We start from the raw sequence: 25,874 nt of genomic DNA, 5'->3' as shown, positions 1-25,874 counted from the left end.
GAAGAGGATGATGAATGAAATAGACGTATAATTAGTTTGGATTGTGGGATACAAGTTGTCATGGTTTTAGTCAACCGGGACCATAATTGGGAGCTATCTACGGACTTCATAGTTGTTGGTTTGTTTGACCGACTGACGTAATCAGAGCCAATCTAAATTCAAAAAGGAAAAGAAAATGTAGCCGTTGGCGAAGCATCTGGAAGGAGTATGAAGCAAGCAGTAACTAGTGAATACACCCATTTGGTGGCTCTCATCATCTCACACAACATAATGTCAAAACGAATAAGTCACAGAAGACAAGTACGTTGGACTTGATCTTAAGGTGGCTACTTCGTCCTAAACAATATGGCCTCCACTCAAAAATAGTCCCTAGTTATGGGCCCTTAGTCACCATGGATGTGAGTTTTGATCAGTTGAACAAACAGATCCTCAAACTCAGACTCCTCCTTTCGCTTTCTATCCCTCTCCCTATCTCCCTACAAACAGGGGATGATCTGAGAGTGGTACTCGGAACTTAGAATCTGAGATCCTATGATCTCAGATCCGAGAATCAAATGAACCCATAAAAGCTCAGTCTCGAAAGGGATCAGGAGATGGAATTCGAGTACCCGATGGACAAATGGTCATACCAGCACCTGCCATTCTGCCCACCTCAACAAGTGACCCACAAACTGAGGTCTGATTTGACAAGCATGCCATTTATGGGAGCTGGTTGGCCCAGCACTCTTACAATTAATCGAATACCAACACCTAATCAGCTCTAGCTGGCTCAGAGCATCTACACTTTGGCAACAGATTTTTATAACTCATATAACCAAAGCCAATGCTGTTTCACGGGTTTAAGATGCTAAAACTAGACAGCCTTCCGGCGCATTTATGCAACTAAACTTGCTCAAAATATCTTTAGAAAGACAAGTGGTCTTCCAGGCCATGGGTTTGAATAATCTCCAGAAGATGGTGATCAGGTGTCACAAAACTTACAATGCCAGCACACGAACAGCAACATCAGTCAATTTTATTCCCAAGTTCGAAGAAAGATGAACTTGATGAAATATGCTTCAACTACCATGTTACTCAATGTTCACCATGACCTTCCTCTTTTCCTTTACGTGCAGCAGCTCTCAGTTGGCGCTGCTCTTCTTTGTAAACGGTGTTTCTCCGGCGGTACTGCAAGAAGGTTTTTGTGCTGGTTATTATGGTGAAATATGAGGGAAAATGATACAACCATGCGGATAACAAATCTGTAAACTGCTGGCAAGATAAATTCAGTGCCAAACAACATCTTAGTAATATATTAATGTGTTACATGGAACACAGTTTTTAAAGGGAGTAAGCAGATCACCAGTTATTATGGTGAAATATGAGGAAAAATGATACAACCATGCCGATAACAAATCTGTAAACTGCTGGCAAGATAAATTCAGTGCCAAACAACATCTTAGTAATATATTAATGTGTTACATGGAACACAGTTTTTAAAGGGAGTAAGCAGACCACCACCATAAGTTTCATGAAGCATCAAGAAACCTGTTACGGCGGCAAAGACGGTTCAACAAATAGGAGTTTTATCTTGCATTATCCTGTCAGCTATGAAATAACCCTTGTAGATGATGGCCCCCACAATGTTGATTTTATATAGCTGTCAGTGAGATCAAGTAATCCACAATCTGGAGCAGAATATCTGACATGTTAAGGGCGGAAAATTCAATAAAAGACACTGATACTACGACATGCAGAAGAATACTCATTCTACATTTGACTAAGGCTTCAAATCAGAGCAGCATAGTCTATGACTAACATTTCGGCTGTCCTAGCGTCCAGTCTGTGTGCTATGACACTAACATTTCAACAGCATCAGAAATTAGCCTATTGAGAAGTCATATTTAATACAGTTCTTGAGAAGACAGCACGAGTCTATGAGCTCCACTGATAATTTCTCTGAGTTAGTTCCTGAACATGAAAAATATTTCCTGAACTAGTGGAACAATAATCTTATAATTTCCCATCATTCACTCCAACAGTGAATTCTAATATAGTCAACAATTGCTACCGTCCCCATGAATCAATCAAACTCCCGAAGTCATTTTCCAGTGGCACTTTTTTCCCATTTCCATTGAAAGCAAAGTGAAAGGAAGAAAAAAGTGACACGTTCAGAAGCAGTAATTAGCAAGGGGAGTAAACCATTCCACTCTTCAAGATCAAACCCGAGATGGATCCACCTTCAAGTCCATAGATTTTCCCAACTGTATATCTACTTTGGATATGGGTATCCATCTTTCTTCCCTCTCCCTCAGGATCAAACCCAAGATGGATCCACCTTCAAGACAATAGTTTTTCCAAGTGCATATCTACTTTGGATATGGGTATCCATCTTCCCCCACCCCCCACCCCCCTCAAGAAAAGAAAAGACAGGGATTTGTCATTCAGACATTTTCCAGATCGTCACTAAAAAATCAGTGGCACATTCTTTCCATAAAGCCCACCAAGAATAGCTAAAAAATGCCATGTTTCAAATCATTTCTTTACCCCTTTTGTTGAACCCATCTAGCCAAAAATTAGTTCCTTACCACTTGAACCCTAGTCATGGATATCTTCTTCCTCCAGCCAAGCTTGAGAGAAAAGCACTTCTAGAGATGGCTGATGAGCAAACACATGAAGCAACAAATTAAGCACCATTAAGGTAAAGGCTGCAGTGGCTCGCAAGATGGTGATATCAAGTTCACAAATTGTCAATAGTTATTGGTTTATGATGGGATTACATTAGGTTATATGTAATATCTTCTATTTCTTTTTTGTATTTTTTTTGTTTATATTTTTTGTAATAGGTAGTGGTCATTAAGGGCACTTTAGTCTTTCTTTTTGTAGCCATTAGGGCTAGCCCAACGGCTAGTTGAGCTCCCTCTCTCCCACTCTTTGTAGTATATATATGTGGGATCTAACCCACATATTTTTATGCTTCTCTTAAGCATTTGAGTTAATAAAACTACTTATTTTTTATGAGTGTTTTAGCCCATTAGTGGCTTGTGTTTGTGTTATCCATTGAGAGTTTGTATTAGCCCTTAGTGGCTCTTTGTATTTGCCTTGTGTGGTTTTGCATTTGTGCACACTTTGTATTCTTGTAGCCCTTAATGGCATCTACTTGTGCACACTCTTAATTCATTATATGGTATCAAAGCCTTGAGCTCTTGGAGTTTGCGGGTTCGTGTTCGTGGATTGTGTGTTATAGGCTCGTGAGAGAGTTTCTTGGTGGAGCCTTCATCATTTATTCTACTTTCTCTTCTCTCACCTTCTCTTCTCATTCCAATGGCCGACAAAGAAGTTGTTATAGTTGTTTCCACATGTGAGTCACGACGGTGAAGAGAATTTTCATGGGCAAAGATTTGTAGCAATATGTTGATGGCTCCTCTCTAGAACCTCAACATGTTCTCACAAAAACCGTAATGAGAGAAGATGAAGCATCTAAAGAAGAGACTCTTAAAGAAAGCGAAAGAGAAAAGGCATTGTTGGACTACAAGAAAGCCCATAAAGAATGGAAGGCATGCCAAGGTCCTCTCCCTCTTCATGGGAAGCATGAATGAAGAACCATTTCAATTTTGAAAACGTTGATGAAGAATAGGAGTTTTTTTTTTTTGAAAGGCAAGCTGGGTTTAGGCAGACCCCCACCAATTATTATTCAACGTACCACTGGGGTTTGAATTTGAACCTGCAATATCCCACCACAAGGAGACATACACTAACAACTCCTACCAACCATGCGAAGCGTGGGAGTTCATCAGACAAACTTATACACAAAAATGATGTCACACATAAATGGGATTTACAGGACCACATCCACAATAGCAAGGAGATAAATCCGTTAAAGAGTACTATGATACTCTTAAAAGATTTCAAGATCAAATAGCTAAGTTGGAACCTATTTGGATGACTCCTAATGATGCTCTTCAAAGGAAGAAACAAATCCTTTAGGAGCAATTCTTTCAATTTATGAGCGGCCTTAGGCCCGAGTTTGAACAAGTACAGGTGAATATTATCCATAGAGTAAAAAATCTATCCCTACATAAAGTTTTGGCTGAAGTTTGTATGGAGGAGACAAGATTAAGATCTATGTCTGAATCTAAAAAAACTAAAGAAATGTGTTGGCCGTTTCTAGACCCAGAGTCAACACAAATACTTATAAGCCTCCTCATTTTACCAAGCCTCATTTTGAGAAGTCATGCAATGCTTATGGAAAGAAGAAAATCATTTGTCATAATTGTGGAAACTCGGAGCACATTAAGCCCTATTGCCCAAAGTTCAAAGGAAGATATAAGAACGTGGTGTCGGTGGGAGCTTTTCAAGAGGACAAGGGTGAGGCCGATGAAGATTCTAAATTCATTAGAACTATGACATTGTCTCAATCGATGGAGGCTCTACAACCATTCAAGAACTCATCCTCCTTCATCTTGGGAGTCGCAGTCTCTACCTCCTCACCAACCAGTAAGGTTTTTGGCTCTTAGACTCTGGGGCAACTTTTCATATGACTTCAAATGATTCTTTGTCTTTTGATTGGGGCACTAATTCAAGTAAAACCCAAGTTTTTATCGTCGATGTGTCTTCTCTTGATATAAAAGGAATTGAGGATTTAAATAAGATTTGTTTCAAAATTTAACTTGAATTTACTTTTCATTTTCCAAACTGCCGACCATGGATGTAATATCTCCTTCTCGTCAAACCAATGTTGGGTGCTAGATCTCCAGTTCGGGAAGAAGATTGGAGAAGGTCATAGGGAGGGAGATCCCCTACTAATATGGATTGGTTGATTCTTCTAAAAGGCAATTTTTGTTGCAATGTGCAAAACTTGGATATTTTTTTGTGGCATCAAAGGCTTGGACATCCTAGCATATCTAAATTATCTCATATATCACATTTGAAATTTTTTTGTAATCAAGATTTCTATTGTACCGATTGCATTATTGGCAAAATAAAAATCATTCCAATTGTAAAAATGAGTCTTTTCCAATCTAAACCTCTTGAATTAGTGTGCTTGGATGTTTTGCTTTTAAAGGTGGTTATGTTTATTATGTAATATTTGTGGATGACTTTTATAGATATGCTTGGATTTACTTTCTTAGGCACAAATATGAAGCTTTTGAAAATTTTAAAACTTTTATAACCTTATTAAGAATCAATTCAAAACCAACATATCTATTTTCTACTCGGATTTAGGGGGAAAATTTATGTCAAAAGTTTTCAAAGAATATTTGAAACTTAATGGTATTTTGATCAAAAGTCTTGTGCCAACACACTCCAACAAAATGGTTTGGTTGAAAGAAAACATAGACACATAATTGAAACCACAGGGACACTTCTCATTTTGAACCATGTTCCAAAAGAATTTTGGGACAAAGCTTCTCTTATTGTCGTATATCTCATAAATAGAATTTCTTCTACTAAACTCAAAAACATCTCTCCCCCTTAAAAACTTTTCACAATCTCTCCTAATTATTCAATATTAAGGATTTTTTAATGTAAACATTTTGTTATTACCAACAAAAATGATAAACTTTCACCTAGAGCCATACCATGTGTCTTTCTTGAATATGGTAAAAACATAAAAGGATTTAGATGTTATGATTTCAAAAATGACAAACTTTATGTTTCAAGGAATGTCTCATTTATAGAAAAAGAAAGCTTATTTGATCACAATGTGTCTAAAGAAGCTACTCAATATTCATTCTTGTTAGAATTATTGCCTAAGAATAATGATGAATGTGTGATTGATGATGTTATTGTTAGCGAATAACTACAACTCAATATCCTAGATGGTGAAAATATAGACATGGTTAGAATTGAACCTACAATGATAAAATATAGTAGGCGAGAAAATGATATACAACCTCATGCCCTAGAAAAATATGTCCTAAAAAGATAGGAACAAGTAACTTGAGAAGATTTGACAGGATTTTTATACCTCCTGATAGATTTGTATCATATGAATCTTTTTCTCTCCAATAATAGAACTTGTCTAGATAAGATTTTGTCATATTTTGAGCCAACCACATATAACAAAGGAAAAAATTACCTGAATGGATATGAGCCATGAATGATAAATTAGAGGAACTTGAAAAAATCTAAAACTTGAGAAATAAAAGATTTACCAAAAGGAAAAAAACCATAGGTTGTAGATGATTTACAAAGTTAAGACTAAAAGTGATGGGTTATTAGAAAGATAAAAAATTAATGGCTAAAGATTATTCCCAAGAATATGGTATATATTATGATGAAACTTTTGCACCCATTGTTAGGATAATTTATGTTAGAACTATCATAGTTATAGCTACTGCCAAAGGATGGGTTATTTATTAAATGGACGTAGAAATTGCCTTTTTAAATAGAAAACTAAAAGTGAAAGTTTATATGGATTCACTCCCTGGATATGAGATTACATTTGAAAAGGCCCTTCACTTAAGAAAAGCTTTATATGGGTTAAAACTGACTTCTAAAGCCTGGTATGACAGGTTCAGTTCTGTACCGATTAAAGTTGAGTTTAAATCTTGTCATACTGACACTGCTATGTTTGTTAAGAAATTTAATGCAAGTATCATTGTTTTGCTTCGTTATGTTGATGACATGATCATTACGGGCATAGATAAACTAAGGGTTAGTTATATCAAAAGTGTTTCTAAAGAAAACTTTGAAATGACCGACCTAGGATTTCTCATATTTTTTCTAGGAATTGAAGTAGTTTATTCTCCTCTAGAGGATCCCGCACCATATCGTCAGATGATTGGAAATCTCACATGTTTGACCATCACTCGACATGATATTGTTTATGCAAATCATACTGAAAGTCAGTTCCAACACTCACCTACCACAATATGTATGAGTGTTGTGATGAGAATTATTAAATATTTACAAAATTATGCTTCTAAGGGTCTTACGTTATCTTATTCCTCTCCAATGGAGCTTATTGCTTATTCAGATTCAGACTGAGGAGGAGATCCTAATGATAAAAGCTCATAGACTGGTTTTTATGCCTTTTTAAGTTATTCTCTACTGTCTTAGAAGTACAAAAATCAATAGAAAGTATACTTATTGTCAACTGAAGCTGAATATTGTACTATGGCTACTACAACATTAGATATCATGTGGTGGAGAAGATTACTTGAAGATACGGGGGTTCACCTACAGATGCCCTCAAAATTATGTTGCGACAACAAGAGCGCAATCTATATAGTTGTCAACCATATATTTTACGAGAGAACTAAACATATCGAGATGGATTATCATTATGTGTGTGAAGAATTCTCGAAGAAGATTATCACTTTTCCTTACGTCTCCTCAAAATATTAATTAGTCAATTTCTTTATCGACATGCTTCTGTCACCCCAATTTCACTTCCTACTTGACAAACTCTCAGTGATATCACAGTAAGTTTGAGGGAGGGTGTTAGAATGTATAGCTATTTGTAAATACATATAGTAATATGTTTATATATGTTGTTATATGTAATATCTTTTATTTTTGTATTTTTGTTTATATATTTTTGTAATAGGTAGTGCTCATTAGGGGCACTTTAGTCTTTATTTTTGCAGTCGTTAGGGCTAGCTCAATGGCTAGTTGAGTGCCTTCTCTCCCATTCCTTGTAGTATATACATGCAGGATCTAACCCCACATATTTTCATGCTTGTCTTAAGCATTTGAGTTAATAACACTTTATTTTTTTATGAGTGTTTTATCCCTTTAGTGGCTTGTGTTTCTGCTATCCAGAACTTGTATTTGTTCTTAGTGGCTCTTTGTAATTGCCTTGTGTGGCTTTGTATTTGTGCACACTTTGTATTATTGTAGCCCTTAGCAGCATCTACTTGTGCACATTCTTGTTTCATTACACTGACAAGCATATGGGCCAAGGAAGTGTGAGTTTTTCCTTTGTACATGTCTTGTGAGAAAGAGAAGAGAAGAGGAGAAGAGAGGCTGCGGCTGTCACGATTTCAATGCAGAAATCGTGACCTAAACAATGTATTTATGTGTAAGTTTACAGCATGGATCTGGGTCTGGTATAATATCCAGATCCGAATATAAAAAAGTTATACAAACTAAACATTAATAACAAACAAGGAACTCGGGTCTGATATGATAATCAGACCCTAAACACGCTTTTTCACCCCCCCTCAAGTTGATCATGGTTTTAAACCATGAACAACTTGCCTTTAAGCTTCCAAAAACTATCTTTTGTCAAGCCCTTTGTAAAAATATCTGCAACTTGTCTTTCAGTATTGACAAACTCATGCTCGATCTCTTTTTCTTCAACCTTTTGTCTCACAAAATGTTGGTCGATCTCAATATGCTTAGAGCGACTGTGATGTACTGGATTGAATATTGAGAGCACTTTGATTGTCACACAGTGAGATCGTTTCGCCTACTTCAGTTAGTAAGTGCCTGACCCAGGTGACTTCGGCAGTAGCGGCAGCCATGGATCTATACTTAGCTTCAGTGCTTGATCTAGCAACAGCCTTTTATTTTCTACTACTCCAAGAGACTCAATTTCTTTCAATAAAGACACAATATCCTGACGTAGACCTGTGCTCACCAGGATCTCCTGCCCAGTCTGCATTACAATATACAGTGAGTTCACACACATCCTTGTCAGACGATTGTGAAGAATATATCAACCCATCTCTAACGGTTCCTTTCAGGTGTCTGAGTATCCTCTTAACCGCCTCCATATGTTTGATGTGTGGTGCATGCATAAATTGAGACACTTAATTAACTGGATAAACAATATCAGGTCGAGAAAATGTGAGATACTGCAACATCCTTATTAGGCTGTGACACCTGGTGGAGTCCTCAAGCAGGTCTCCATCATGAGTACTCAATTTTTGGTGGAGCACACTTGGAATGGCTAAAGGTTTGCAATCTTTCATACCTGCCCTGCTGAGAACATTTATTGTATACTTGTGTTGAGTAAGGGTCAAGCCATGAGCCTGGCTATCGACTTTTACGCCAAGAAAGTAGCGCAAGGCCCCGAGATCTTTCATCTTGAACCTTTGACCTAATAGGTTTTTTACTTCCTTGATGCGACCTTCAGAGTTTCCTATGATAACTATATCATCAACATAAATTAATAATAGGGTGATCACATCCTGACTTCTAAAAATGAATAATGAGTGATCCAATAGAGAGCGTGAAAACCCATGCTTTTGAATCTCAAGAGAGAAGTTGTCAAACCAAGAACGAGAGGCTTGTTTTAGGCCATAGATAACTCTTTTTAGTTTGCACACATGTGTTTTGCAGTTTTGCTCTTGATATCCAGGGGGTTGTTCCATATAGACTTCCTCCTTCAAATCCCCATGCAAAAATGCATTCTTTACATCAAGTTGACTCAACTTCCATCCATGTTCAACGACCAAGGAAAGAATAATTCGAATTGTTCCCATTCTCACCACTGGGCTGAAGGTTTCATCATAGTCTTGTCATGCTTCTTGAGTAAACCCTTTTGCTACCAGTCTTGCCTTGTATCGTTCAACGGTTTCATCTGGTTTATACTTTATTTTGTAGACCCATTTGCATCAAACAACATTTTTGTTAGGTGGTCTGAGAACGATTTCTCAGGTTCCGCATTCATGTAAGGCTTGCATTTCATCATTCATAGCTTCTACCCATTTGGAGCAAGTGGTTGCCTGATAGTACATGATAGGTTCATCTTCTTTACTCAGGGCAGTTAAGAAGAGCTGAAAATCCAAGGAGAAATTGTTATAGCTGACACACCTATCAATAAGGTGTCGTACGTTATTGGATCTTCTGACCTCAGGAGTATGAGGGGAAGTAGGTGCAGCTGCTGAGGTGTGATTTGAAAGATCTTGCATTATCGTTCTCTGCCTAGTATAGCAAATGCCCGTGTATTTGCCCGGTACGGATGGTATTTCTTCCCCATTCTGTGATCCCGACGTGTCAATAGTCTCAGAGATTTCTTCTTCCCGTTGTCCACAATCTGGAGAACAGACTTCATTGGAACTAGCAAAAAGTTCAGAATTCAACCAAGGATAATAAACTTCGGTGATGGTGGGGAGCATATCCATTGTGCCAGCTTTGTAATCGAAATTTTGTTCATCAAAGATAACATTTCTTGAGATTCTGATATGCCTGTTCGCAGGATCATAACACCTATATCCTTTGTAGTCGTCTGCATATCCCACAAATCTACACTTCTGAGCCTTGTCCTCAAACTTGTTTCTCAGGGACCGATCAATGTGCACATAACAAACACATCCGAAGACACGCAAATCATAATAAGTAGGATGAGCTCCAAAAAGACAGTAATAAGGAGACTTATTTTTCGGGACAACCATGGGCAGTCTATTTATCACATATACGGCAGAATGAAAGACTTTTGTCCACATAGTGATGGGAAGATTATTGTCATGGAGCATACTCATGGCACTTTCAACGATATGCCTATGTTTTCGCTCAGCAATCCCATTTTGTTGGGGAGTGTGTAGACAGGACACCCTTCTTCCCATCCCATGATTTTGAAGAAAAAAAATAAAGTCACTAGATGAGAACTCCCCACCTCCATCACATTGGAAGAATCGGATGGACTCAGAGAATTGATTTTTTACTAAGGAAAGAAAATTTTGAAACAAAGGAAAAACTTCTGACTTATTTTTTATGAAATATATCCAGGTGTATCGAGAATAGCTATCGACAAAGATTAGGTAGTATCTGCTTTCAGATCCAGAGACAACTGGAGCAAGTCTCCATACATCAGAACATATTACCTCAAAAGGTTTTGAAGCTCTCTTATTAATAGAATGAAAAGGCAATACATGACTTTTGCATAAAAGACAACTGGAACACTTCTGATTTTTCTCATCCACATTTAGACTTTTTGTTGGAATGAGATTATTAGAAACAAGTTTCTCAATAAAATAACCCCCACAATGTCCTAATCGACTATGCCATAAGAAAGGCTTATTACATTCAGAAATACTAAAAACATTTGTAGAAGAGGAGGAACACGACTCTAATGAAGTCTTGGAATCCAGGTGAGCAGGACGGACGGAACGACATGGAGCTTCTTCAAAAACATACATATTGCCTCGTCTCTTTCCTTCAGCGAATGCTTCCCTCGTGCGAAGGTCGTTGACCTGCACAGAGAAGGGAGTGAATTCGACTGAAGCATGATTATCATCAACAAGTTTAGAAATAGAGAATATTTTTCTTGATGTTGGGAGCATGTAAGACATCATAAAGCTCAAGAGTAGAATGTGACATGGGAATGACAATTTTTCCAATATGGGAAATAGGATGGTGGGATCTATCTCAAGTGACAATTTTACTTTTGCCAAAATAAGGAATAGGATTAGAAAGTTTACCTGCATCACCAGTCATGTGAATTGCTGCTCCTGAATCAACGAACCAAATGCCTTGATCATTCTGCTTTAATTTCAATTCTGACAAGGTGGATATGAGCAGATCTTTAATCTCTCCACTGTTACTAATACTGGTAGACTTACTCTTGGGTTCTGCCTGTGGAGCCTTTCTTTTTTTTTCGGGATTGTGCCAACAATTCGCCTTGACATGCCCCCTTTTGTTTCAAAGGAAGCAAGTGGGGATGGATCTTTGTCCCTGAGCATGAATCGGCATATTTGGAGTGGGGAGCAATCCATGTCCTACGTGACCACTTCGTCCTTGTCCTCCTCGCCCTCGTCCTCGACCGTAAGTTATCCCTATGGCAAAAACTACTTGGGAACTTGTATGAGCATGAGTTTATTCAGAAAAACCTTTCAGAGTCATCTCATACTGAATCAATTTAGCTCGTAATTCATCAAAGGTAGGAAGGGCAGGCAGACACAATAGTGAAGTGTCGATCATATTGTACTCGGATCCCAATCCACTCAGAGTCTGTTGCACCATATCACTGTCACTCACTGCACATCCTATAACTGCAAGTTGGTCTGTGATAGTCTTCATCTTATTCAGATATTCCATGATGGTCATGGAATCTTTTCTCAGCATCTGAAATTCCCTCTTGAGAAAAACCATTCTCGCTTGTGAAACTTGTGAATATGTCTGAATCAATTTCTCCCAAAGTTGCAAAGCTGTACAATTGTCGGGAATTGCAGGACCTCTTGGGACAGGGTAAAAGTGATGTACGCAACCACTGACTGATCTTTCCTTTCGCAGTTGAGGTACTCTACATTTTTGACATATACAACTGAACTTACCCCTTTGTCATCTTTTTCTTCTCTCGTAACAAATTCTAGTGGGACCGGAGTGGTTCCATCCATGTGACCTAAGAGACCTTGACTCCTTATAAAATGAATGATTTGTCTCTTCCAAATCAAGAAGTTTGGGGTGGTTAACTTTTCAGAAACAAGTTGATTGAGAAAACTCGAAGAAAGATTGGATGGAGAAGAGTGAAGATCCATGAAGAAAGAATTTTAACAGGAGTATTCACGAAGTGCCAAGTCTACAGCAAGAGAGATTTGTTGATCACCCTCTCTTTTTTTTTTGCAGTTGTGCAACTTTCGAGAAACTAGTGATCAGAAATTTTCGGATTCAAAAAATTTGTTATATTTATGGGGTTTATGATTAACACGATAAGAAGTTCTGAACAACTCACGTTGAACAGAATTTAAACTTGACTGTGTTTTCAGACAGAACATAGATGAGTATGATATGAACAGAGGATGGGATATATGAATATCAGATTGATAACAAGGAGGAATGGCCTGCAGCCACTAGATGGATTAGATGTAGATCAGAAATCTGATATAGAAAAAAAATTGGACAGTATATAAAAGGAAAACCAATCAGAGACTTAATATTTCAGATTTGATGCACTCTCACGCACATATCTGAATATTTCGGTTCAAGTGAGAAAATAAGAATATGAAGAGGTGGAGTATTTCAGACGAAGAAGAAGATGGGTCGGTTTTGGGGATTCACGTGAAACTAGGGATTCACGTGAATGCAGAAGGTGAAGTGATTCAAATCTGGTGCAAAAGCACAACCAGATCTGAATGTTCCAGACGAAGAAGCAGATGGGTTGATTTTAGGGATTCACGTGAAACGTGAATCCTTCAAAAAAAAAACTAAGAGAAGAGGTGGAAGGAATAAGAACCTTTCTTGATTGAAATAGTCTGGTCGCACTTTTTTGGAAGCCACTTCAAACCCTACGTGGATCATGGCTCTGATACCATGTGAGTTTTTCTTTTGTACCTGTCTTGTGAGAAAGAGAAGAGAAGAGGAGAAGAGAGACTGCGGCTGTCACGATTTCACCTAAACAATGTATTTATGTGTAAGTTAACAGCATGGATCCGGGTCTGGTATAATATCCAGATCCGAATATAAAAAGGCTATACAAACTGAACATTAATAACAAACAAGGAACTCGGGTCTGATATGATAATCAGACCCTAAACACGCTTTTCAGGAAGCAGCACGGTGAGCCGATGAGTGCTCATCAACAAACAATTGATAAAGAGAGTGTCATTTGCGTGTGAACTGTGAAGTAATGGTGATGTTTTAATCACAATGACAGTACCACTGTACAATTCAATACAGAAAGGATCAGGTAAAACATGAACGCACCAACTTGGATTTGAACTCACATAACACCCACTCGTTTTAACCTGATTTCATATTCAATCAATCAGTACAAGCATTCCTTTTAAACATGAATGTTGATCAATCGGCAAGCAAAACACTTATAACAAGTAATCTCCTAATTGCTACCCACAAAGACAATCATTTAGGCACGAAGAAGAAACAGGATTGAGTGAAATGAATGAACCAACATCTACAGGATGGTTCAACTATAACTTGAATATAAGCCCGCCAAATCTCATGGTCCAACCGCCAAAGCTACGGCATATAAATCCTTACTATTCCTTGAAAACTACACTTACCTATTCAACCGTTTCATTCAACTAATCCAAATCGAAGTTACGCCGACCCAACAACAGATCTAATAAGGAACCAATACCAGAAATCACTAATTCAATCAATTCCTCGACCACTACCAGTGTAATGATAGACAGAACCTTTAAAATTATAAGCTTACAGAAAAAAAAAAGTGATCAAAAGACGAAAGCAATGGCATCAAGAAACCAAACACAATCAAACAAATTGGTTAAAATCACACAGATAGTCTCGATCGACGCAAGATCAAAACCAACAAGGCGGGGAGAGTAAAGATTGATCAAGCGATGAAGAAGAGGAGCTCGAGAAAGGAATGGGGTGCTGGAGGAATGGGTGGTTTACCTCCTTGCCGTGGTGGCGGCACTCGAGGTCGTCTTCGCGGAGGAGGGAGCACTCATGCGACACACTGCAACGAGACATGCACTCGCTGAACTCAGTTCAGAAATCGAAGTATCGACCCATGTTCTCGTTGAGCCCCCAACCCGACGCCATCTTTTATTTGCCCCCTTTTCGCTTCTCTTCTTCGTCTATTTCTTCCCCTCCTCTCTCTCACCTCTTCTCTACGCCTGGGTCGGGTTTCACCTCAACCTGACCCGTACCAAACTCTTTCGTGTTAAGGTTTGGTGATAAAGAAGAAGGTCCGATTAGAAAACCATGTGGAAGCGGATGAATGCCACATGGTTTTGTTAACTTTTGAGCTTTTTAAAATGCAAATCGGATGGCCACGATGTCAGCATGAGCAAAAACGCTCATGTTCAGCATGACCTGATCCGCTTCCCTAAGGGTCTTATGTTATCTTACTCCTCTCCAATGGAGCTTAATGCTTATTCAGATTCAGACTGAGGAGGAGATCCTAATGATAAAAGCTCATAGACTAGTTTTTATGCCTTTTTAAGTTATTCCCTAGTGTCTTAGAAGTACAAAAATCAATAGAAAGTATAATTATTGTCAACTGAAGCTGAATATTGTACTATGGCTACTACAACATTAGATATCATGTGCTTGAGAAGATTACTTGAAGATACGGGGGTTCACCTACAGATGCCCTCAAAATTATGTTGCGACAACAAGAGCGTAATCTATATAGTTATCAACCATACATTTAAAGAAATAACTAAATATATCGAGATGGATTAGCATTATGTGCGTGAAGAATTCTTGAAGAAGAGTATCACTTTTCCTTACGTCTCCTCAGAATATTAATTAGTCGATCTCTTTATCGACACGCTTCCGTCACCCCAATTTCACTTCCTACTTGACAAACTCTCAATGATATCACCGTAAGTTTGAGGGAGGGTGTTAGAATGTATAGCTATTTGTAAATACATATAGTAATATGTTTATATATGTTGTTATATGTAATATCTTCTATTTTTGTATTTTTGTTTATATATTTTTGTAATAGGTAGTGCTCATTAGGGGCACTTTAGTCTTTATTTTTGCAGTCGTTAGGGCTAGCTCAATGGCTAGTTGAGTGCCTTCTCTCCCATTCCTTGTAGTATATACATGCAGGATCTAACCCCACATATTTTCATGCTTGTCTTAAGCATTTCAGTTAATAACACTTTATTTTTTTATGAGTGTTTTATCCCTTTAGTGGCATGTGTTTGTGCTATCCAGAACTTTTATTTGTTCTTAGTGGCTCTTTGTATTTGCCTTGTGTGGCTTTGTATTTGTGCACACTTTGGATTATTGTAGCCCTTAGCAGCATCTACTTGTGCACACTCTTGTTTCATTACACTGACAAGCATATGGGCCAAGGAAGCAGCACAGTGAGCCGATGAGTGCTCATCAACAAACACATGGTAAAGAGAGTGTCATATGCGTGTGAACTATGAAGTAATGGTGATGTTTTAATCACAATGACAGTACCATTGAACAATTCAATACAGAAAGGATCAGGTAAAACATGAACGCACCAACTTGGATTTGAACTCACATAACACCCACTGGTTTTAACCTGATTTCATATCCAATCAATCAGTACAAGCATTCCTTTTAACATGAATGCTGATCAATCGGCAAGCAAATCACTTATAACAAGTAATCTCCTAATTGCTACCCACAAAGACAATCATTTAGGCACAAAGAAGAAACAGGGTCGAGTGACATGAATGAACCAACATCTACAGGATGGTTCAACTCCAACTTGAATATAAGCCCGCCAAATCTCATTGTCCAATCGCCAAAGCTAGGGCATATAAATCCCCACTCTTCCTTGAGAACTACACTTACCAATTCAACCGTTTCATTCGACTAATCTGAATCGAAGTTACGCCGACCCAACAACAGATCTGATAAGGAACCAATACCAGAAATCACTAATTCAATCAATTCCTCGACCACTACCACCGTAATGATAGACAGAACCTTTAAAATTATAAGCTTACAGGAAAAAAAAGTGATGAGAAGACTAAAGCAATGGCATCAAGAAACCAAACACAATCAAACAAATTGGTTAAAATCACACAGATTATCTCTACCGACGCGAGATCGAAACCAACAAGGCGGGGAGAGTAAAGATTGATCAAGCAATGAAGAAGAGGAGCTCGAGAAAGGAATGGGGTGTTAGGGGAATAGGTGGTTTACCTCCTTGCCATGGTGGAGGCACTCGAGGTAGTCTTCGCGGAGGAGGGAGCACTCTTACGGCTCCCTGCAACGAGACATGTACTCTGTGAACTCAGTCCAGAAATCGAAGCATCGGCCCTTGTTCCCGTTGATCCCCCAACCCGACGCCATCTTTTATTTTCCCCCTTTTCGCTTCCCTTCTTCTTCGTCTGTTTCTTCCTTTTCTTCCCCTCCTCTCTCTCACCTCTTCTCTACGCCTGGGTCGGGTTTGACCTGGGCCCGACCAGTACCAAACTCTTTCGTGTTAAGGTTTTGTGATAAAGAAGAAGGTCCGATTAGAAACCATATATGGAACCGGGTATGGTTTGTAAAATTTTATATCAAACCCTGATCCAACCCGAGTTCCTGTGATTTTTTTAATATATATTATTTTATCGAGTATGGATCAGGTCTGGTTCATGTCATTCTTATTGGACCCGAGTATTTTTTTTTTTAATATCAGACCCGATAGGCCCTGGGTCTAGACTTGGTACCAGTATCTCAAAAACAAGTCCGGGTTCGAACTTAACTGGGTCCAAACCAAATCCAACACGTTGACACCACTACAACCGTTCTTTATGAGTGCAAATGGATCAAGGATACAAATTCGGTAGTTGGTAATACGAATCCGAATCTTATCAACAACAAAAAAAGTTGGGTGCTTATAGAGCCCTAAGGTGTCAAGAAATTTCGTTTAACCGCCTGGTCTTTCAAAAATTTAAAATAGGCCTTAAAGTTCCAGAAAATTGCTCAAATAACCACCTGAGTTATTCTCTGTCCACTTGAGGACGGAAAGCGTCAACTTTAAAATAATTTCATAAGTTTACCGGTTCTTCCCCGAAGCAGATCAGGTCATGTTGAACATGAGCGTTTTTTCTCATGCCGACATCATGGTCGTCTGTTTGCATTTTGGATGAATGCCAGGTGGTTTTGTTGACTTTTGAGCTTTTTAAAATGCGAATCAGATAGCCACAATGTCAGCATGAGCAAAAACGCTCATGTTCAGCATGACCTGATCCGCTTCCCAAAGGGTCTTATGTTATCTTACTCATCTCCAATGGAGCTTAATGCTTATTCAGATTCAGTCTGAGGAGGAGATCCTAATGATAAAAGCTCATAGACTAGTTTTTATGCCTTTTTAAGTTATTCTCTAGTGTCTTAGAAGTACAAAAATCAATAGAAAGTATACTTAATTGTCAATTGAAGTTGAATATTGTACTATGGCTACTACAACATTAGACATCATGTGGTTGAAAAGATTACTTCAAATTAACGGGGGTTCACCTACAGATGCCATCAACATTATGTTGCGACAACAAGAGCGCAATCTATATAGTTGTCAACCATACATTTTACGAGAGAACTAAACATATCGAGATGGATTATCATTATGTGCATGAAGAATTCTTAGAGAAGATTATCATTTTTCCTTACGTCTCCTCAGAATATTAATTAGTCGGTTTTTTTATCGACATGCTTCCGTCACCCCAATTTCACTTCCTACTTGACAAACTCTAGGTGATATCACCGTAAGTTTGACGGACGGTGTTAGAATTTATACCTATTTGTAAACGCATATAGAAATATGTATATACATTTAATATGTATATATATGTGGTTATATGTAGTATCTTTTATTTTTTTATTTTTTGTTCATATATTTTTGTAATAGGTAGTGCTCATTAGGGGCACTTTAGTCTTTATTTTTGCAGACGTTAGGGCTAGCTCAATGGCTAGTTGAGTGCCTTCTCTCCCATTCCTTGTAGTATATACATGTAAGATCTAACCCCACATATTTTCATGCTTGTCTTAAGCATTTCAGTTAATAACACTTTATTTTTTTATGAGTGTTTTATCCCTTTAGTGGTATGTGTTTGTGCTATCCAGAACTTTTATTTGTTCTTAGTGGCTCTTTGTATTTGCCTTGTGTGGCTTTGTATTTGTGCACACTTTGTATTATTGTACCCCTTAGCAGCATCTACTCGTGCACATTCTTGTTTCATTACACTGACAAGCATATGGGCCAAGGAAGCAGCACCGTGAGCCGATGAGTGCTCATAAACAAACACATGGTAAAGAGAGTGTCATATGCGTGTGAACTGTGAAGTAATGGTGATGTTTTAATCACAATGACATTACCACCGTATAATTCAATACAGAAAGGATCAAATAAAACATGAACGCACCAACTTGGTTTTGAATTCACATAACAACCACTCATTTTAACCTGAGTTCATATTCAATCAATCAGTACAAGCATTCCTTTTAACATGAATGTTGATCAATCGGCAAGCAAATCACTTATAACAAGTAATCGCCTAATTGCTACCCACAAAGACAATCATTAAGGCACGAAGAAGAAACAGGGTCGAGGGCACGAAGAAGAAACAGGGTCGAGTGAAATGAATGAACCAATATCTACAGGATGGTTCAACTCCAACTTGAATATAAGCCCGCCAAATCTCATGGTCCAACCGCCAAAGCTAGGGCATATAAATCCCCACTCTTCCTTGAGAACTACACTTACCAATTCAACTGTTTCATTCGACTAATCTGAATCGAAGTTACGTCGACCCAACAACAGATCTGATAAGGAACCAATACCAGAAATCACTAATTCAATCAATTCCTCAACCACTACCACCGTAATGATAGACAGAACCTTTAAAATTATAAGCTTACAGAAAAAAAAGCGATCAGAAGACGAAAGCAATGGCATCAAGAAACCAAACACAATCAAACAAAATGGTTAAAATCACACAGATTGTCTCGACTGACGCGAGATCGAAACCAACAAGGCGGGGAGAGTAAAGATTGGTCAAGCGATGAAGAAGAGCTCGAGAAAGGAATGGGGTGCAGGGGGAACGGGAAGTTTACCTCCTTGTCGTGGTGGAGGCACTCGAGGTAGTCTTCGCAGAGGAGGGAGCAATCTGAATCGAGACATGCACTCGCTGAACTCAGTCAAGAAATTGAAGCATCGGCCCTTGTTCCCGTTGATCCCCCAACCCGACGCCATCTTTTATTTGACCCCTTTTCGCTTCCCTTCTTTTTCCTTTGTTTCTTACTTCTTTTCCCCTCCTCACTCTCACCTCTTCTCTACGCCTGGGTCGGGTTTGACCTGGGCCCGACCTGTACCAAACTCTTTCGTGTTAAGGTTTGGCGATAAAGAAGAAGGTCCGATTAGAAACCATATATGGAACCGGGTATGGTTTGTAAAATTTTATATCAAACCCTTATCCAACCCGAGTTCCTGTGATTTTTTAATATATATTATTTTATCGAGTATGGATCAGGTCCGGCTCATGTCATCATTATAGGACTCGAGTATGTTTTTTTTTTAATATCAGACCCGATAGGACCGGGCTCCGGACTTGGTACCAGTACCTCATAAACAAGTCCGGGTTCAAACTTACCTGTGTCCAAACCAAATACAGCCCGTTGACACCACTACAACAGTTCTTTATGAGTGCAGATAGATCAAGGATACAAATCCGGTAGTTGGTGATACGAATCTGAATCTTATCAACAAAAAAAAAAGTTTGGTGCTAAAATAGGCCTAAGGTGTCAAGAAATTTTGTTCTACCGCCTGGCCTTTCAAAAATTTAAAATAGGCCTTAAAGTTACAGAAAATTGCTCAAATAACCACCTGAGTTATTCTCTGTCCAACTTGAGGACGGAAAGCATCACCTTTGAAATAATTTAATAAGTTTACCACTTCTTCCCGAAAGCAGATCAGGTCAAGCTGAACATGAGCATTTTTGCTCATGCCGACATCATGGCCGTTTGTCTGCATTTTGGATGAATGCCACGTGCTTTTGTTGACTTTTGAGCTTTTTAAAATGCAAATTGGATGGCCACGATGTCAGCATGAGCAAAAACGTTCATGTTCAGCATGACCTGATCCGCTTCCCTAAGGGTCTTATGTTATCTTACTCCTCTCCAATGGAGCTTAATGCTTATTCAGATTCAGACTGAGGAGGAGATCCTAATGATAAAAGCTCATAGACTAGTTTTTATGCCTTTTTAAGTTATTCGCTAGTGTCTTAGAAGTACAAAAATCAATAGAAGGTATAATTATTGTCAACTGAAGCTGAATATTGTATTATGGCTACTACAACATTAGATATCATGTGCTTGAGAAGATTACTTGAAGATACGGGGGTTCACCTACAGATGCCCTCAAAATTATGTTGCGACAACAAGAGCGTAATCTATATAGTTATCAACCATACATTTAATGAAATAACTAAACATATCGAGATGGATTAGCATTATGTGCGTGAAGAATTCTTGAAGAAGAGTATCACTTTTACTTACGTCTCCTCAGAATATTAATTAGTCGATCTCTTTATCGACACGCTTCCGTCACCCCAATTTCACTTCCTACTTGACAAACTCTCAATGATATCACCGTAAGTTTGAAAGAGGGTGTTAGAATGTATAGCTATTTGTAAATACATATAGTAATATGTTTATATATGTTGTTATATGTAATATCTTCTATTTTTGTATTTTTGTTTATATATTTTTGTAATAGGTAGGGATCATTAGGGGCACTTTAGTCTTTATTTTTGCAGTCGTTAGGGCTAGCCCAATGGCTAGTTGAGCTCCTTCCCTCCCATTCTTTGTAGTATATAGATGTGGGATCTTACCCCACATATTTTCATGCTTCTCTTAAGCATTTCAGTTAATAACACTTTGTTTTTTTATGACTGTTTTATCCCTTTAGTGGCTTGTGTTTGTGCTATCCAGAACTTGTAGTTGTTCTTAGTGGCTCTTTGTATTTGCCTTGTGTGGCTTTGTATTTGTGCAGACTTTGTATTATTGTAGCCCTTAGCAGCATCTACTTGTGCACACTCTTGTTTCATTACACGGACAAGCATATGGGCCAAGAAACCAGCACAGTGAGCCGATGAGTGCTCATCAAGAAACACATGGTAAAGAGAGTGTCATATGCGTGTGAACTGTGAAGTAATGGTGATGTTTTAATCACAATGAGAGTACCATCATACAATTCAATACAGAAAGGATCAGGTAAAACACGAACACACCAACTTCGTTTTGAACTCACATAACAACCACTCGTTTTAACCTGATTTCATATCCAATCAAATAGTACAAGCATTCCTTTTAACATGAATGCTGATCAATCGGCAAGCAAATCACTTATAACAAGTAATCTCCTAATTGCTACCCACAAAGACAATCATTTAGGCACGAAGAAGAAACAGGGTCGAGTGAAATGAATGAACCAACATCTGCAGGATGGTTCAACTCCAACTTGAATATAAGCCGGCCATATCTCATGGTCCAACCGCCAAAGCTAGGGCATATAAATCCTTACTCTTCGTTGAGAACTACACTTGCCTATTCAACCGTTTCATTCGACTAATCTGAATCGAAGTTACGCCGACCCAACAACAGATCTAATAAGGAACCAATACCAGAAATCACTAATTCAATCAATTCCTCGACCACCATCAGCGTAATGATAAACAGAACCTTTAAAATTATAAGCTTACAGAAGAAAAAAAAAAGCTATGAGAAGACGAAAGCATTGGCATCAAGAAACAAAACACAATCAAATAAATTGGTTAAAATCACACAGATTGTCTCGACCGACGTGAGATCGAAACCAACAAGGGGGGAGAGAAAAGATCGATCAAGCGATGAAGAAGAGGAGCTCGAGAAAGGAATGGGGTGTCAGGGGAATGGGTGGTTTACCTCCTTTCAGTGGTGGAGGCACTTGAGGTAGTCTTCCCAGAGGAGGGAGCACTCCTGCGGCTCCCTGCAACGAGACATTCACTCTCTGAACTCAGTCCAGAAATTGAAGCATCAGCCCTTGTTCCCATTGATCCCCCAACCCGATGCCATCTTTTAATTGCCCCCTTTTCTCTTCCCTTCTTCTTCGTATGCTTCTTCCTCTACTTCCCCACCTTCTCGCTCTCACCTCTTCTCTACGCCTGGGTCGGGTTTGACCTGGGCCCGACCCGTACCAAATTCTTTCGCGCTAAGGTTTGGTGATAAAGAAGAATGTTGGATTAGAAACCATATATGGAACCGGGTTTGGTTTGTAAAATTTTATATCAAAGCCTAATCCAACCCGAGTTCCTGTGATTTTTTAATATATATTATTTTATCGAGTATGGATCAGGTCCGACTCATGTCATCCTTATAGGACTCGAGTATTTTTTTTTTTTAATATCAGACCCGATAGGACCTGGGGCTGGACTTGGTACCAGTACCTCAGAAACAAGTCCAGGTTCGAACTTACCTGGGGTCCAAACCAAATCCAACTTGTTGACACCACTACAATCGTTCTTTATGAGTGCAGATGGATCAATGATACAATCCGGTAGTTGGTGATACGAATGTGAATCTTATCAACAAAAAAAAAAGTTTGGTGCTTAGAGAGGCCTATGGTGTCAAGAAATTTCGTTTAACCGCCTGGCCTTTCAAAAATTTAAAATAGGCCTTAAAGTTCTAGAAAATTGCTCAAATAACCACCTGAGTTATTCTGTGTCCAACTTGAGGACGGAAAGCATCAACTTTGAAATAATTTCATAAGTTTACCCTTTCTTCCCCGAAGCAGATCAAGTCATGTTAAACAAGAGCATTTTTGCTCACACCGACATCATGGTCGTCTGTTTGCATTTTGGATGAATGCCATATGGTTTTGTTGACTTTTGAGGTTTTTAAAATGCAAATTGAATGGCCACGATGTCAGCATGAGCAAAAACGCCCAGGTTCAGCATGACCTGATCCGCTTCCTTAAGGGTCTTATGTTATCTTACTCCTCTCCAATGGAGCTTGTTGAGTATTCAGATTCAGACTGAGGAGGAGATCCTAATGATAAAAGCTCATAGACTAGTTTTTATGCATTTTTAAGTTATTCTCTAGTGTCTTAGAACTACAAAAATCAATAGAAAGTATATTTATTGTGAATTGAAGCTAAATATTGTACTATGGCTACTACAACATTAGATATCATGTGCTTGAGAAGATTACTTGAAGACACGGGGGTTCACCTACAGATGCCCTCAAAATTATGTTGCGACAACAAGAGCGCAATCTATATAGTTGTCAACCATATATTTTACGAGAGAACTAAACATATCGAGATGGATTATCATTATGTGTGTGAAGAATTCTTGAAGAAGATTATCACTTTTCCTTACGTCTCCTCAAAATATTAATTAGTCAATTTCTTTATCGACATGCTTCTGTCACCCCAATTTCACTTCCTACTTGACAAACTCTCAGTGATATCACAGTAAGTTTGAGGGAGGGTGTTAGAATGTATAGCTATTTGTAAATACATATAGTAATATGTTTATATATGTTGTTATATGTAATATCTTTTATTTTTGTATTTTTGTTTATATATTTTTGTAATAGGTAGTGCTCATTAGGGGCACTTTAGTCTTTATTTTTGCAGTCGTTAGGGCTAGCTCAATGGCTAGTTGAGTGCCTTCTCTCCCATTCCTTGTAGTATATACATGCAGGATCTAACCCCACATATTTTCATGCTTGTCTTAAGCATTTGAGTTAATAACACTTTATTTTTTTATGAGTGTTTTATCCCTTTAGTGGCTTGTGTTTCTGCTATCCAGAACTTGTATTTGTTCTTAGTGGCTCTTTGTAATTGCCTTGTGTGGCTTTGTATTTGTGCACACTTTGTATTATTGTACCCCTTAGCAGCATCTACTTGTGCACATTCTTGTTTCATTACACTGACAAGCAAATGGGCCAAGGAAGCAGCACAGTGAGCCGATGAGTGCTCATCAACAAACACATGGTAAAGAGAGTGTCATATGCGTGTGAACTGTGAAGTAATGGCGATGTTTTAATCACAATGACAGTACCACCGTGCAATTCAATACAGAAAGGATCAGGTAAAACATGAACGCACCAACTTGGTTTTGAACTCACATAACAACCACTCGTTTTAACCTGATTTCATATCCAATCAATCAGTACAAGCATTCCTTTTAACATGAATGCTGATCAATCGGCAAGCAAATCACTTATAACAAGTAATCTCCTAATTGCTACCCACAAAGACAATCATTTAGGCACGAAGAAGAAACAGGGTCGAGTGAAATGAATGAAACAACATCTACAGGACGATTCAACTCCAACTTGCATATAAGCCCGCCAAATCTCATGGTCCAACCGCCAAAGCTAGGGCATATAAATCCTTACTCTTCGTTGAGAACTACACTTACCTATTCAACCGTTTCATTCCACTAATCTGAATCTAAGTTACACCGACCCAACAACAGATCTAAAAAGGAACCAATACCAGAAATCACTAATTCAATCAATTCCTCAACCACTACCACCGTAATGATAGACAGAACCTTTAAAATTATAAGATTACAGAAAAAAAAAACGATGAGAAGACGAAAGCAATGGCATCAAGAAACCAAACACAATCAAATAAATTGGTTAAAATCACACAGATTGTCTCGAGCGACGCAAGATCGAAACCAACGAGGCGGGGAGAGTAAAGATTGACCAAGCGATGAAGAAGAGGAGCTCGAGAAAGGAATGGGGTGTTGGGGGAATGGGTGGTTTACCTCCTTGCCGTGGTGGAGGCACTCGAGGTAGTCTTCGCGGAGGAGGGAGCACTCCTGCGGCTCCCTGCAACGAGACATGCACTCGCTGAACTCAGTCCAGAAATCGAAGCATCGGCCCTTGTTACCGTTGATCCCCCAACCCGACGCCATCTTTTATTTGCCCCCTTTTCTCTTCCCTTCTTCTTCGTCTGTTTCTTCCTTCCCCTCCTCTCTCTCACCTCTTCTCTACTCCTCGGCCGGGCAAACTATTTCGTGTTTAGGTATGGTTTGTAAAATTTTATATCAAATCCTGTGTTTTTTTAATATATATTATTTTATCGGGTATGGATCAGGTCCTGCTCATATCATCCTTATAGGACTCGGGCATGTTTTTTTTTTTTTAATATCAGACCCGATAGGACCCGGGTCTGGACTTGGTACCAGTACGTCAGAAACAAGTCCGGGTTCGAACTTACCTGTCTCCAAACCAAATCCTACCCGTTGACACCACTACAACGGTTCTTTATGAGTGCATATGCATCAAGGATACTAATCCGGTAGTTGGTCATACGAATCTCGATCTTATCAACAACAAAAAAAGTTTGTTGCTTACAGAGGCATAAGGTGTCAAGAAATTTCGTTTAACCGCGTGGCCTTTCAAAAAATTAAAACAGGCCTTAAAGTTTCTGAAAATTGCTCAAATAACCACCTGAGTTATTCTCTGTCCAACTTGAGGACGGAAAGTGTCAACTTTGAAATAATTTCATAACTTTACCATTTTTTCCCGAAAGCAGTCAGGTC

The 25,874-nt window shown here is 38.6% G+C and overlaps 1 protein-coding gene across 1 annotated transcript; it reads right to left on the bottom strand.

Annotated features, from left to right (window-relative positions):
- Window positions 1–845: 845 nt before the first annotated feature.
- Window positions 846–25,346, bottom strand: LOC149817676 (NADH dehydrogenase [ubiquinone] iron-sulfur protein 5-B-like). Its single transcript, XM_089984821.1, has 2 exons — window positions 25,095–25,346; window positions 846–1,167 (listed from the first exon to the last, which is right to left on the bottom strand). Exons 1-2 carry the CDS (start codon window positions 25,242–25,244, stop codon window positions 1,075–1,077), a joined length of 243 nt encoding a protein of 80 aa, XP_089840947.1. The 5' UTR covers window positions 25,245–25,346; the 3' UTR covers window positions 846–1,074.
- Window positions 25,347–25,874: the final 528 nt, after the last annotated feature.

This window comes from Nuphar pumila, chromosome 13 (assembly GCF_984573655.1).
Source record: "Nuphar pumila chromosome 13, dmNupPumi1.hap1.1, whole genome shotgun sequence".
Classification (NCBI taxonomy): Eukaryota; Viridiplantae; Streptophyta; class Magnoliopsida; order Nymphaeales; family Nymphaeaceae; genus Nuphar; species Nuphar pumila.
This window is presented reverse-complemented; position numbering and strand designations above follow the sequence as displayed.

Coding starts and splice junctions, on each gene's coding strand:
- LOC149817676 (XM_089984821.1), bottom strand. CDS start 25,244: ATGGCGTCGGGTTGGGGGATCAACGGTAACAAGGGCCGATGCTTCGAT. Junction 1,168..25,094: donor GCCTCCACCACGGCAAGGAG/GTAAACCACCCA, acceptor ACCTTCTTGCAG/TACCGCCGGAGAAACACCGT.